Raw genomic sequence first — 14361 nt, 5'->3', positions numbered from 1 at the left:
TTACTATCCACCCTATCTAAACCTCTAATCATCTTATATGTTTCAATAAGATCCCCTCTTAGCCGCCTTCTTTCCAGCGAAAACAACCCCAAATCCCTCAGCCTCTCCTCATAGGACCTCCCCTCCATACCAGGCAACATCCTGGTAAACCTCCTCTGCACCCTCTCCAAAGCCTCCACATCCTTCCTATAATGTGGGGACCAGAACTGCACACAGTACTCCAAGTGCGGCCGCACCAGAGTTGTGTACAGTTGCAACATGACGCTGCGACTCCTAAATTCAATCCCCCTACCAATAAACGCCAAGACACCGTATGCCTTCCTAACAACCCTATCTACTTGACTCCCAACTTTCAGGGATCTATGTACACATACACCTAGATCCCTCTGTTCATCCACACTATTCAAAGTCCTCCCGTTAGCCCTATACTCGACACATCTGTTATTCCTACCAAAGTGAATTACCTCACACTTCTCCACATTAAACTCCATCCGCCACCTCTCGGCCCAGCTCTGCAACCTTTCTAAGTCACCCTGCAAACTATGACACCCTTCATCACTATCTACCACACCTCCGACTTTGGTGTCATCAGCAAACTTACTAATCCACCCAACTATACCCTCATCCAGATCATTAATAAAAATTACTAACAGGTTTCATGGTTTCATGGTTGCTGCACAGCAAGAGAATTTCATTGACTCTGGGCATTCTGAGATCATGAAAGTTGCTATGTAACTATAAATCTCTTTTTGAGACGAGGGAGCCAGTGGAGCGGCACAGTGGCACAGTGGTTAGCACTGGCACCTCAACGCCAAGGACCCCCCCATTCACCACCCCCCCAACACAGTCCTTGTTGAGGGGAGGTATCTAAACTCAGGCTGAAACCTTGCCTCTTTGCAGTTTAACTTGGTTGGTTGTCTCTGATGCCCAGTCTTCTGAAGACTAAGGAAATTTGGCATGTCAGCTATGACTGTTACCAACTTTCAAAGATGCCCCATAGAAAGCATTCTTTCTGGTTGTATCACAGCTCGGTCTGGGCTCCTGCTCTGCCCAAGACCGCAAGGAACTACAAAAGGTTGTGAACGTAGCCCAATCCATCACGCAAACCAGCCTCCCATCCATTGACTCTGTCTACACTTCCCGCTGCCTCAGCAAAGCAGCCAGCATAATTAAGGACCCCACGCACCCCGGACATTCTCTCTTCCACCTTCTCCTGTCGGGAAAAAGGATACAAAAGTTTGAGGTCACATACTCACCGACTCAAGAACAGCTTCTTCCCTGCTGCTGTCAGACTTTTGAATGGACCTACCTTGCATTAAGTTGATCTTTCTTGACACCCTAACTATAACACTACATTCTGCACTCTCTCCTTCTCTACGTAATGTTATGCTTTGCCTGTGTCGTGTGTGAGAAACAATACTTTTCACTGTATGTTAATAACGTGACGGTAATAAATCAAATCAAGTATTCCAGGCTTCAGGGAAAGAATACACCCTCTCGGTATCTCATCGTTAACCATCAGAGGTCTCTCTGCTAGGCGGTGACAGTTCACTATATACTCCTGCTCACTAAAAAAGATAAGCTTTATTAGTTTCAAATAAAAACATATCATCCAGTCAGAACCAATTTAAACCTTCCCTTTTCCCTTACAAAGGCCATACATGTAATACCAGTTAAAAAGGGTGTTGTAATTGAAGATTTCTATTACCTCCCCATTCTTTTGCAAGATATTCAAATTTAAAATCATATAAATACCACATTTAAAAAAAAAGCAAACCATTTTAGTAATTTGATGCAAAATATCTCTGCGATTTCCACCATTAATATACAAAATTCATCTTTTAAACACCAGATGTCTGTTGTAGTTCAATTGGTTCAGATATAAAAATACTTTGGCTTTAGTACCTTTGTAACATTGAAAGGTTAGATACATTCAGGGTGGCTATTGAAGAACAAAAGTGTCTTTAGTTGAGATATGTAGCCAGGAACACAACTCCCCCAAGTTCCTCCACACCAGCAAAAGAAGTGTCCCATTCACTTTCCCCCCTCCTACTTCAACCATTTAGGTCCACAGTTCCGTAACCCTGTTCAAATGTACACAAGGTAGAGTATTGGTTGAAGTTATTCATTCTCTTTTTGGTCCAGTTGACCCAGGAATCAAATATTCAGCAATGTGCCACGGTTCCGTAGATTCCAGTTTCTCCCGTGAAAATGCTCAGTTTTGCTGTCACACAGTTCATTACCAAGACGCACGATATTGAAGACGGAGCTTAGGGCCACGAGCCTGGGCAGTGGCCGATTCACATCTCCGCTGCATTTACTCACCCTTCCAGCGCTCCTAACCAGCTAAAATCCGTCAGTCTTGAAAGCTGACCGAATATTTGCAGCTTTTTGGCGGAGGAAGTTCCTGGCTTGCTTGTGGGTGGAAAATGTGATTAGATTCTTGAACGGCTTGGCTCAAAGGTATCAGAGAGCTACTGCCCCCCCACCTCCCCGCGCTTGTCTACGATAATTTCCCACTGCCCCCTCCATACAAATATATCAGCACTCACTGTGGCAATATCTCCACCTATCAGAGTCAACTTGCCAACCGAGCAGCACCCCCTATTCTCATGCCGTACAAATTGTTGTTCCCTTGGAAATTTGGTATTCTTGCAAATGTCCTGATGAGTGCAAGAAGCAAATTTTTGATGGCATGTGTCTTTTTTTACCAGCAATATGAGAAGCGAATGAGAAAATGGACACCAAGTAGAGGGAGCAGGAAAATTATGAACAGGAATAGGGTCACCATGCTGAGCAGACAGATTCAGAACAGATTGAGCAGCTTAAATCTCGGCACCCACGGGGCACTGTGGACCACCAGCAGAAACAGGGTTGTATTTCGCCACCAAAAGAGAAAATGCCGGAAAATCTCAGCAGGTCTGGCAGCAAGGAGAGAAAAGAGCTGACGTTTCGAGTCCTGATGACCCTTTGTCAAAGCTAAAAGGCCGAGAAAGTGGGAGATCTTTATACCGCAGGGGGAGGGAATGAAAGATGAGCCACAGAAACCAGGGGAAAGGCTGCTAATGGCAGCCCGGAGAGAGGATAAACGGTCAAACGGCAAAGAAGCTGAAATCAGAGGGTGAACGGTGACAGATGAAGATGTGGGGGGAGAGGGGGAGATGGGTGGGAGAGGGGTCAAATGGAGAAAAAGGGGCAAGAGGTAGCAAAGGGGGAAAAGGTAAGAAAAAGGGGGATAAAGCAGGAGGGGGAAGAGAAATAGAGAAAGACAATAAAGAAATGAAAAAGGTAGAGAACAGTTGTATTCCATCTGTAACCTGAAGATCTGGCACGTCCCTCAGTCCATTAAGCCTGAGTACCAACGCTGGTTCAATGAAGAGCCCCATGTCAGAGCTGGGAATGAGATGCTGATTTTACGACAACTCTTTCTAAACAGCGGAAACTGCAAACCCACACAAAAAAGAAATAGATCCTGTCAAAACTCTGCAGCCCTGACACCCAGCAGTCCAGGGTACTGGGCAATTAAATAATCACTAGGAAAGGGAGCCTCCACCTACAGCCCCAGTGATCGAGGCCCGTCACTCTGTAATGAGCCATTGCTCACTGGAGGGACACTCTAGTTAGAGAAACTAGTGCTTATACTTTGAGAGAATCACTCTGCATCAAACAAGGCTGACCAGGTATCTCCCGTACTCTTATCGCCCGGGCGTGTTGGATTATTATTGACCTGTTCAACCACGTCACAACCGTGGACAAGTGCTGGAGTGAGCCGTGAACCCAGAACCGCTTGGTCAGAGGCCAGGGCAATGAGCCACAAGACAGAAAGAGCTCAGTGTAAGTACACAAGGCAAAGCAGTAGCATTTACAACCACCTTCTGTAGACATGCTGGTCGTCACCCGAAATCCACTGTGCTCCTGTGGGGCGGCCACCGTAGCACAGTGGGTCAGCACTGCTGCCTCACGGCTCCAGTTCGATTCCCGGCTCGGGGTCACTGCCTGTGTGGAGTCTGCACATTCTCCTCGTGTCTGCGTGGGTTTCCTCCAGGTTCCTCCCACAGTCCAAAGATGTGTGGGTTAGGTTGATTGGCCGTGTTAAGAAATTGCCCCTTAGTGTCCAGGGATGTGTAGGTTAGAGGGATTAGTGGGTATAATATGTAGGGATATGGGGGGTAGGACCTGGGTGGGATTGTGTTCAGTGCAGACTCGATGGGCCGAAGGGCCTCTTTCTGCACTGTAGGGTTCGATGACAATCTATGATCTTGAAACAGTTCGATTCACCACAGGCTTGTCTCCTCTGATTCCCATGGTGGGCAGGCCAGTAAAATTCCAGCCATAAAGTCACACAGCACAGAAACAGGCCCACCAGCCCACCATATCTATGCCCGCTGTCAAATACCAATCTATACTAATCCCGTTTACCAGCACACGGACCATAACTTACTGTGCCGTGGCAATTTAAGTGCTCGCCCAGATGGTTCTTCAACGTTGCGAGAGAACCAGCCTCCACCACCCCCCTCAGCCAGCATGTTCCATACGGACAAACCCAGCTGTGGTATCCCACTGGAGATACAGTTCAAAATCTCAGTCCCAGCACAGGAGCTTTTCACATCAGTATCCTATCTTTAACTCAGTAGTAATCTCTTTATTGTTGATTGTACAGTCTTCAATGCCATTGACAATTACTCAGTCCCTGGCTGCCTGGGTATTCAGACTGGTAACTGGTAAGTAACATTGGCGCAGTACAAATATCCAACATTCTCCAATATTAGAGAATCTCAACATCCTGGCTGCTAACCTGAAACTCAACTGGCTAATCATATAACCCAAGGGGTAGTCTGCGGTCAACAGATGACCTGCCGATGGCCAAAATCATCAGTATCATCTCTAAGGCACGAGCCAGGAGTGTGATAGAACACTCGCCACTTGTCTGATCAGCGTAGCTGCAATCCAGGGCAAAGCAAATATGATGGTCACCAGGTTACACATCTAACACTCGCACTGTGATCGTCAGAACACAGCTCACCGAATTTTCATTAGCAGCACCTCCCAAGCCCGTGATCTACCCTCGCTTCTATTCATTCGTGGGACAGGGGTCTCGCTGGCTGGGCCAGCATTTATTGCCCATCCCTAGTTGCCCAAGGGCAGTTGAGTCAACTACATTGCTGTGACTCTGGAATCACATGTAGGCCAGACCAGGTAAGGATGGCAGATTTCCTTCCCCAATGGACGTTAGTGACCCAGGTGGGTTTTTCCGACAATAGCCACCAATAGATTCTCAATTCCAGATTTTATTTTTACTGAATCTGAATTCCACTATCTGAGGGATTCGAACCGGTATCCCCCAGCTGAGTTTCTGGATTGATAGTCTAGAGATACCACCACCAGGCGTCCCGCAAGAACAAGGATGCTGGAAAGTTGCGCTCTGAACCCCTACATGGTGGACGATTTGGCCGGATCGCCATTCTTGGGTCAAAACCTGCAAGCTCCCATCACCAGAGGGGTGGCCAACTGCAGAGGAGCAAGTCCACCACCAACCTCATACAGCTAACTAGAGAAGGGGAAATAAAAGCTCACGTCCCAGGAATGGATGAAATACCATTTAAAAATGGTCACTACCCTGTAATCAGGAGTGAGACAACAATACTGAGCATTTTGATAGTCATGATTTTGATAGTGGCAGGACGAGAAGAGACATGTTAGGATTACGAAGAGGGAAATCGGAATGCAGTTGAATAAGTCTGAACGCAGTGATAGGAACGTCACGTATAGGAATGTGATTCCCGAGACGGATATTCAGGCTGGTGTGCTCTGAAACTGCTTCAACCCAGTTATTAAGGCGTTTTCTCGAAACAGGAGTGGGGTCCCAGCAGCGAGCATTACGTGTCCCCAGAGTGGGATCCGATGTTTTAACCTTTCTGTTCCTCAGTGTGCTGCCACTTGGTGGTTCAGCTGAGGTGCGTTTGATCCGAGGAATCCCAGGCGCTGCTTGTTCTTTCTTTGCTCGGTCATCTAGAAAACGTAACAAAAACCCCAGGTCAGAACAGAATAATGCAGCCAATAGAACATTCCAGCGCAGTACAGGCCCTTCGGCCCTCGATGTTGCGCTGACCAGTGGAACCAATCTAATGACCCTCTAACCTAAACTATTCCAATGTTATCCATATGTCTATCCACTGACCATTTGAACGCCCTTAAAGTTGGCAAGTCCACAACTGCTGCAGGCAGGGCATTCCACGCCCTTACTACCCTCTGAGTAAAGAACCTACCTCTGACTTCCGTCCTATAATTACCACCCCTCAATTTAAAGTTATGTCCCCTCGTGTTAGCCATCACCATCCGAGGAAAAATGCTCTCACTGTCCACCCTATCTAACCCTCTGATCATCTTGTACGCCTCAATTAGGTCACCTCTTAACCTTCTTCTCTCTAATGAAAATAACCTCAAGTCCCTCAGCCTTTCCTCATAAGACCTTCCCACCATACCAGGCAACATCCTGGTAAACCTCCTCTGCACCCTTTCCAATGCCTCCACATCTTTCTTATAATGCGGCGACCAGAACTGTACGCAATACTCCAAGTGCGGCCGCACCAGAGTTTTGTACAGTTGTAACATGACCTCATGGCTCCGAAATTCAATCCCTCTACCAATAAAAGCTAACACACCATACACCTTCTTAACAACCTTATCAACCTGGGTGCCAACTTTTAGGGAGCTATGCACATGGACACCGAGATCTCTCTGCTCATCAACACTACTAAGAGTCCTTCCATTAGTCCTATATTCTGTAATCCTGTTACTCTTACCAAAGTGGATCACCTCACACTCTTCCACATTAAACTCCATCTGCCGCCTCTCGGCCCAGCTCTGCAGCTTATCTATGTCCCTCTGCAAACTGTAACATCCACCCTCACTGTCTACAACTCCTCCGACTTTGGTGTCGTCAGCAATTGGCCATGCTAAAATTGCCCCTTAGTGTCCTGAAGTGCTTAGGTTAGAGGGATTAGTGGGTAAAATATGTAGGGATATGGGGGTAGGGCCTGGGTGGGATTGTGTTCGGTGAAGATACGATGGGCCGAAGGGCCTCTTCCTGCACTGTAGGGTTTCTATGGTTCTTTAACCAACGTTTATTTAAGTGTAACTTAATTTACCAACTTTTATATTCAATGCCCTGTCTGATGAAGGCAATCACGCCATATGCTTTCTTCACCTTTTCCACTTGTGTGGAGTTTGCACATTCTCCTCGTGTCTGCGTGGGTTTCCTCCGGGTGCTCCGGTTTCCTCCCACAGTCCAAAGACGTGCGGGTTAGATTGATTGGCCATGGTAAGAAATTGCCCCTTAGTGTCCTGGGATGCGTAGGTTAGAGGGATTAGTGGGTATAATATATGGGGGTAGGGCCTGCGTGGGATTGTGGTTGGTGCAGACTCGATGGGCTGAAGGGCCTCTTTCTGCACTGTAGGGTTCTATAATTATCATATATGATAGTGGAGCCAGTTTTGCTTTCTGCCACATAGATGCGCCCCCCCCACAACCCGCCCAGTCACCCCCACCCCTGGGATTCACAGAGAGTTAGGGAACATTTTCGGAGAGAGAAGCTGAGTCCCCGGGAACAATGCGGCCAGAGTTTAACGCGCTCCTTTACCTGTTCTTTCAGCTCTGAGAGCTGACCGGACAGCTGTACCACCAGGTTCATGGTCAGCTCCAACTTATCCTGCAAACACCGGATTTCATTCTGTTCATTATCGCCTTCGTTACTGACCAAGGAGATGGCCCGCATCCGAGGAAACCAGTCCAGGTTCTTCTCCTGTAACCAAACCAAGGAAATTAGACCAAACATCAGCCAGAACTCAGCGGTGATGGGCTTTTTGTTAATACAGTGAGATAAATTAGTACGCTGGAAGGGAGGGGGAGAGGAGGGCAGGGGGAGGGGGAGGGGGAGAGGAAGTGGGAAGAAAAAGTAAAGGAAGAGAAAGAAGAAAGAAAGAATGAAGCCTCTATTGACCGTAGGATATCCCGAAAGAAGTTACAGCCAAATCAGTATTTCTGAATTATAGTTACTGTTGTAAGAAACTTACATCCCAAATACTGTTGGAAATTTATGATTGCTTAATAACTCTACAACATAAAAAGGCTTATATCTATCTAGCAACTTCCAGAAAATGTTCCAGCTACTCTACAGAAATACAATTAGACAGATCACTTCACAAAGAGCAAAATGTACACCTTTCCTCACCCAGTGCCATTGGAAAACTCCATTGAGGTGGTAACATTCTTATTGATTTGGCAAAATTCTTTTAACATCAGTTACTGAAAACAAAGAAAGGAAGTAGCAGGAGGGCAGGGTGGAGAGTCTGAAATAATCCCTTTTTTGTTACACTTTTCTTAGTCCTGCCTGATAGGTTCAAAGTTAGCATTACCCCCAAGTGTGCTGTCCTTACCATTCTGTTTCTGTTTTAGAAAAGGAGATCAGACAGGCAGACATGCTCCCCGTCGCTGAGTGTTGATGATGTGGAGATGCTGGTGTTGGACTGGAAGTGACCCAGTGAGAAGATGAAGAGGTGTCTCCCAGTGTGCTGAGGCTCCTTTCGGGTTACACACATTATTAAAGGTTCTTGCGTAACACTTGAGTAAAAAGCTCTGTGATTGCAGCTGCCGCTATTCGGTACAGTAAGAAGCCTCACAACACCAGGTTAAAGTCCAACAGGTTTATTCTGGACTCACTCGATGAAGGAGCAGCTCCAAAAGCTCGTGATTCCAAATAAATCTGTTGGACTTGCTTTTTACTCAAGTCTAATGTAAGAACCTTTGATAATACGTGTAACCTGAAAGGAACACTGGGCATTTAAATCACTGTTGGGAGTTGGAACACTGTGTTGGAGAATTGAGGTCTACACTCCTCAAACAGAGCTTGCTAAGTGTCCCAGACCCCAACATGAAACGACACAAGTGGCACGTGGACACACAGACGGGTCGGGCTTGCAGTTTTCCAGCACAAATGGGCGCAGGTCAGAATTTCCCAGCCCAGCGGAAGACTCGGCCCAGGATGTGTGGAGGTTACAGTCCGTTTGGGCGCGGGGATGGGAGGAAGGATTGGGAGGGCGGCACGGTAGCACAGCGGGTCGGCACTGCTGCTCCAGGGTCCTGGGTTCGATTCCCGGCTCGGGGTCACTGTCTGTGTGGAGTTTGCACATCCTCCTCGTGTCTGCGTGGGTTTCCTCCGGTTTCCTCCCACAGTCCAAAGATGTGCGGGTTGGGTTGATTGGCCGTGCTAAGAAATTGCCCCTTAGGGTCCTGGGATGCGCAGTTTAGAGGGATTAGTGGGTATAACATATGGGGGTTAGGGCCTGGGTGGGATTGTGTTCAGTGCAGACTCGATGGGCCAAAGGGCCTCTTTCTACGCTGTAGGGTTTCTACGTTCTATGAAGGAGACAGATACCTTTGAACCAAAAATTCCCAAAGTTCTTCAAGACTAGGACCCCCCATCCCTTGTACCACTGATTGTGAGTTAATTATTAGATGATGGGAATACCAGGATGGTGGAATGGAAACGAGACGGACGGTGGACTTTTCCCAAGCCGCAAATGCGGGTAAATAGTCAGCGGTGTTAACACAATCCCACTGGACTCACCCTGATCATTTGTGCAACGTAACTTTCCGGTCCAGTGTATTCAGTGGGGTCCTTGACTTTGATTAAGACAATGAAGTATAAATAGTACCACATGTTGTGTTCAACTTTGATGTGCTCCTCGAATGACACTGTCTTGTTGTCAAACTTGTCTCTCTCAAGTCCTACAAAAATAATAATAATAATTGGTTAGCCGTGTGTTGTTAATGAATCTGTGCTGGGCTTACTGCTGGCTCATTGAGAGGAGATGGTGTTTGGCTGTTTGTTGTATGGGGTCAGAGGAAGCTTTTGGCTACATAAGTATAAACAGCAGGGTCTCGGGGCTCTATACCAATAGAACATAGAACACTACAGCACAAACAGGCCCTTCGGCCCACAAGTTGCGCCGATCACATCCATACCTACCAAGCCATAGAACTATCTGTAACTCCCAATCCCATTAAATCCCATATACTCATCCAGAAGTCTTTTAAAAGACCCCAGCGAGTTCGCCTCCACCACCACCGACAGCAGCCGATTCCATTCACTCACCACCCTCTGAGTGAAAAACTTACCCCTAACATCACTTCTGTACTTGCTCTCCAGCACCTTAAACCTGTGTCCTCTCGTAGCGACCATTTCAGCCCTGGGAAATAGCCTCCGAGAATCCACCCTATCTATTCCTCTCAACATTTTATAAACCTCTATCAGGTCACCTCTCAACCTTCGTCTCTCCAGAGAGAAGAGTCCCAGCTCCCTCAACCTGTCTTCATAAGGCATGCCACCCAATCCAGGCAACATCCTTGTAAATCTCCTCTGCACCCTCTCAATAGCTTCCACATCCTTCCTGTAGCGAGGTGACCAGAACTGCGCACAGTTCTCCGAGTGGGGAGTACTCCAAATGTCACCATTAATCTGCTAATATTAACATTTAGACGGAGGATTCATCCTTCACTGAGGCAGCAATGATAAAAGCAAACATACTGGGTGGAAGTTTACCCACACATTCACCTGACGCCAATGGAGAATGCCGTTCTCCGAGCCTCACCTATCCCCGGAACCGGGGCAAGCGTACCAGTAAAATTCCTGCCACAGACTTGTGAAGACTAAACAGTTTGAAGCAGCGAGCAGAAGTAAATTTGGCACAGTTAACTTGGCTCCTAAGGTCACGTTATCGAGACACGGGGAGTCCATTAGACAGAGGTCGGACATGTTCTACGACCTGGCATCCCCAGTTGTTCCACCACTGGTCACCCAACAGGCTGATACTCGTGGCATTTGTTCAATGATAGCACCTATAAATATCCACAATGTTCTGGTCTACGGGAACCACAGGGTTTTATGATCAGACACCCATGAATCAGTCAGATGTAACCAGGGTGACACGGTGGCACAGTGGTTAGCACTGCTGCCTCACAGCGCCAGTGCTGACCACTGTCCATGTCTGTGTGGAGTCTGCACATTCTCCCCGTGTCTGCGTGGGTTTCCTCCAGGTGCTTCCGTTTCCTCCCACAGTCTGAAAGATGTTCTGGTTGGGTGCGTTGGCCAAGTTAAACTCTCCCTCCGTGGACCCGAACAAACACCAGAGCGTGGCGACTAGGGAATTTCACAGTCACTTCATTGCAGTGTTAATGTAAGCTTACTTGTGACGCTAAATAAATAAGCTTAAACTTGAAAATAAAGGCAAAATATTACGGGTGCTGGAATCTGAAACGGGAACAGAAAATGCTGGAACATAAGAACATAAGAACATGGAAAATCTCAGCAGGTCTGACAGCACCTGTGGAGAGAGAATGGAGCCAATGCTTCCAGTCTGGATGATCTGAAATGTTGTGACCATGATCTGGGGCTGCACTCCTCCCCCTCCGCCCCGGGGAGGTACCTGCTGCTCGGAGTGAGGTTGACCAAAGTGGAACGGGGGAAGAATGAGCCAGTACAACCAACCCCCTGCCTTGCCCCCACCACCCCCCCCTCCTGACACTTTATCTGTTCTCTCATCCATTCTTGGAGTGCGCGAGAGAGTGCACGCGAGGGAGGGCGCGCGAGAGAGTGCGCCAGAGAGAGTGCGCCAGAGAGAGTGCGCCAGAGAGAGTGCGCCAGAGAGAGTGCGCCAGAGAGAGTGCGCCAGAGAGAGTGCGCCAGAGAGAGTGCGCCAGAGAGAGTGCGCCAGAGAGAGTGTGCGCCAGAGAGAGTGTGCGCCAGAGAGACTGCGCCAGAGAGAGTGCGCCAGAGAGAGTGTGCGCCAGAGAGAGTGCGCCAGAGAGACTGCGCCAGAGAGAGTGCGCCAGAGAGAGTGCGCCAGAGAGAGTGCGCGCCAGAGAGAGTGCGCGCCAGAGAGTGCGCGGGAGAGAGTGCGCCGGAGAGAGTGCGCCGGAGAGAGTGCGCCGGAGAGAGTGCGCGGGAGAGAGTGCGCGCCAGAGAGCGCCAGAGAGAGTGCGCGCAAGAGTGCGCGCGGGAGAGAGTGCGTGGGAGAGAGTGCGCCAGAGTGCGTGCCAGAGAGTGCGCGCCAGAGAGTGCGTGCCAGAGAGTGCGCGCCAGAGAGTGCGCGCCAGAGAGTGCGCGCCAGAGAGTGCGCGCCAGAGAGTGCGCGCCAGAGAGTGCGCGCCAGAGAGTGCGCGCCAGAGAGTGCGCGCCAGAGAGTGCGCGCCAGAGAGTGCGCGCCAGAGAGCTATCCTACAGGAAATCAGAATCATAGAAAATAGGAACAGGAGTAGGCCATCCAGCTCTTCTGCTCCACCATTCTGAATGATCATGGCCACCTCTGCATCTCGACACCATACTCCCACCCTCTCCCCCTACGCCTTAGAATCTGGAAATCTATCAATTTCCTCCTTAAATACATTGAGTGATTAACCTCTACGGGTTTCTGTGATAGCAAATCCCACAGGTTCACCTCCCTCTGAGTGAAGAAATGTCTCAGCTCAGTCCTAAACGTATCAGATTTAACCAGGGGCCTGTTTATTTTTTGCACGCTCCAATCTGTGGACAGTGGGATTCTGTTAATAGCTCATCCCCAGGCTGTGGGGGAGGATACCAGTGAGAATAGCTCGAGAGGAGAGAAGGTGGAAGCTTAAACCATAACCGAGCATTCATCTGGAAAGAAGTGGTGTGCGTGAGCTGGAGGAACCGGGGTGTGAGATGGTCACCGCGTGCGTGGTGTTCTTCCGACCTCAGAGTCCTGGAGTAACCTTGGCATGCTGTGGACAGCAAGAGCGTGAGATAATGTTTGCTGAAGTGCATCACCGTTACTGATTCATTCGGAGATGTGGCCTGTTCGATGCCCTGTAACCTCTTCCCGGACAAAGTTACAGTCTAATGGTTCAAATGAGCAAAAAGGGGCAATTTAGCCAGTCTTACACTCCAATCTAGGAGTGATTGATTGATCTAGGGAACTGGATCAGGAATTGGCTAGCGGATAGGAGACAGAGGGTAGTGGTTGACGGTAAATATTCATCATGGAGTTCGGTTACGAGTGGTGTGCCTCAGGGATCTGTGTTGGGGCCACTGCTGTTTGTAATTTTTATTAATGATCTGGATGAGGGTATAGTTGGGTGGATCAGTAAATTTGCTGATGACACCAAAGTCGGAGGTGTGGTAGATAGTGAGGAAGGGTGTCATAGTTTGCAGGAAGACTTAGACAGGTTGCAGAGCTGGGCCGAGAGGTGGCGGATGGAGTTTAATGCGGAGAAGTGTGAGGTAATTCACTTTGGTAGGAATAACAGATGTGTTGAGTATAGGGCTAACGGGAAGACTTTGAATAGTGTGGAGGAGCAGAGGGATCTAGGTGTATGTGTACATAGATCCCTGAAAGTTGGGAATCAAGTAGATAAGGTTGTTAAGAAGGCATACAGTGTCTTGGCGTTTATTGGTAGGGGGATTGAATTTAGGAGTCGTAGCGTTATGTTGCAACTGTACACAACTCTGGTGCGGCCGCACTTGGAATACTGTGTGCAGTTCTGGTCCCCACATTACAGGAAGGATGTGGAGGCTTTGGAGAGGGTGCAGAGGAGGTTTACCAGGATGTTGCCTGGTATGGAGGGGAGATCCTATGAGGAGAGGCTGAGGGATTTGGGGTTGTTTTCGCTGGAAAGAAGGCGGCTAAGAGGGGATCTTATTGAAACATATAAGATGATTAGAGGTTTAGATAGGGTGGATAGTGATAGCCTTTTTCCTCTGATGGAAAAATCTAGCACGAGGGGGAATGGCTTTAAACTAAGGGGGGGTAGTTATAGGACAGATGTCAGGGGTAGGTTCTTTACCCAGAGGGTGGTGAGGGATTGGAATGCCCTGCCTGCTGCAGTTGTAAATGCGCCTAGTTTGGGGGCATTTAAGAGGTCTGTGGACAGGTTTATGGACGAAAAGGGATTGGTTTAGGTTAGTGGGTCATTGTTGTTGTTTTTTTTTAACTGGTCAGCGCAACAGGCCGAAGGGCCTGTTCTGCGCTGTAATGTTCTATGTTCTATGTTCTATGTTCTATGTTCTAATCGAACTTCATCTCCAGGGGAGAAAAGACACAGCAAGAGCTGGGAAATGGAAATACTGGCCCGAACTGTCCTATCGGGGGACAAACAGGGATATCAAGTGGGATGAAACGCGAGACGTCGGTTCACTATCACCCGCTGAGTGTCACCGCCAGTGATACATTTCCATAGAATCACAGAGCTGTACAAAAATTACAGCGCACAAATCGGCAATCTGGCTCACCTTGTCCACGCCAACGCGAGGACACCCCGGTGCCATTTCTAATGCCACCTTCCTA

General features: G+C 48.4%; 1 protein-coding gene across 1 annotated transcript in view; it reads right to left on the bottom strand.

Annotated features, from left to right (window-relative positions):
- Positions 1–4290: 4290 nt before the first annotated feature.
- The window catches only part of LOC145339460 (inositol 1,4,5-trisphosphate-gated calcium channel ITPR2-like), a gene marked incomplete at its 5' end in the record, with an annotated part of 111379 nt that continues 101308 nt past the window's right edge, over positions 4291–14361 (bottom strand). The window contains 3 exons of the mRNA XM_080183929.1: positions 4291–6009; positions 7641–7802; positions 9627–9787. Of these exons, the coding sequence (XP_080040055.1) occupies positions 5923–6009; positions 7641–7802; positions 9627–9787 (410 nt within the window). The remainder of the gene's footprint in view (positions 6010–7640; positions 7803–9626; positions 9788–14361) is intronic.

Source organism: Carcharhinus amblyrhynchos, unplaced genomic scaffold, assembly GCF_965287045.1.
Source record: "Carcharhinus amblyrhynchos unplaced genomic scaffold, sCarAmb.v2.hapA scaffold_475, whole genome shotgun sequence".
NCBI lineage: Eukaryota > Metazoa > Chordata > Chondrichthyes > Carcharhiniformes > Carcharhinidae > Carcharhinus > Carcharhinus amblyrhynchos.
Note: the sequence above shows the minus strand (reverse complement) of the source record. Positions and strands in the feature narration are given on the sequence as shown.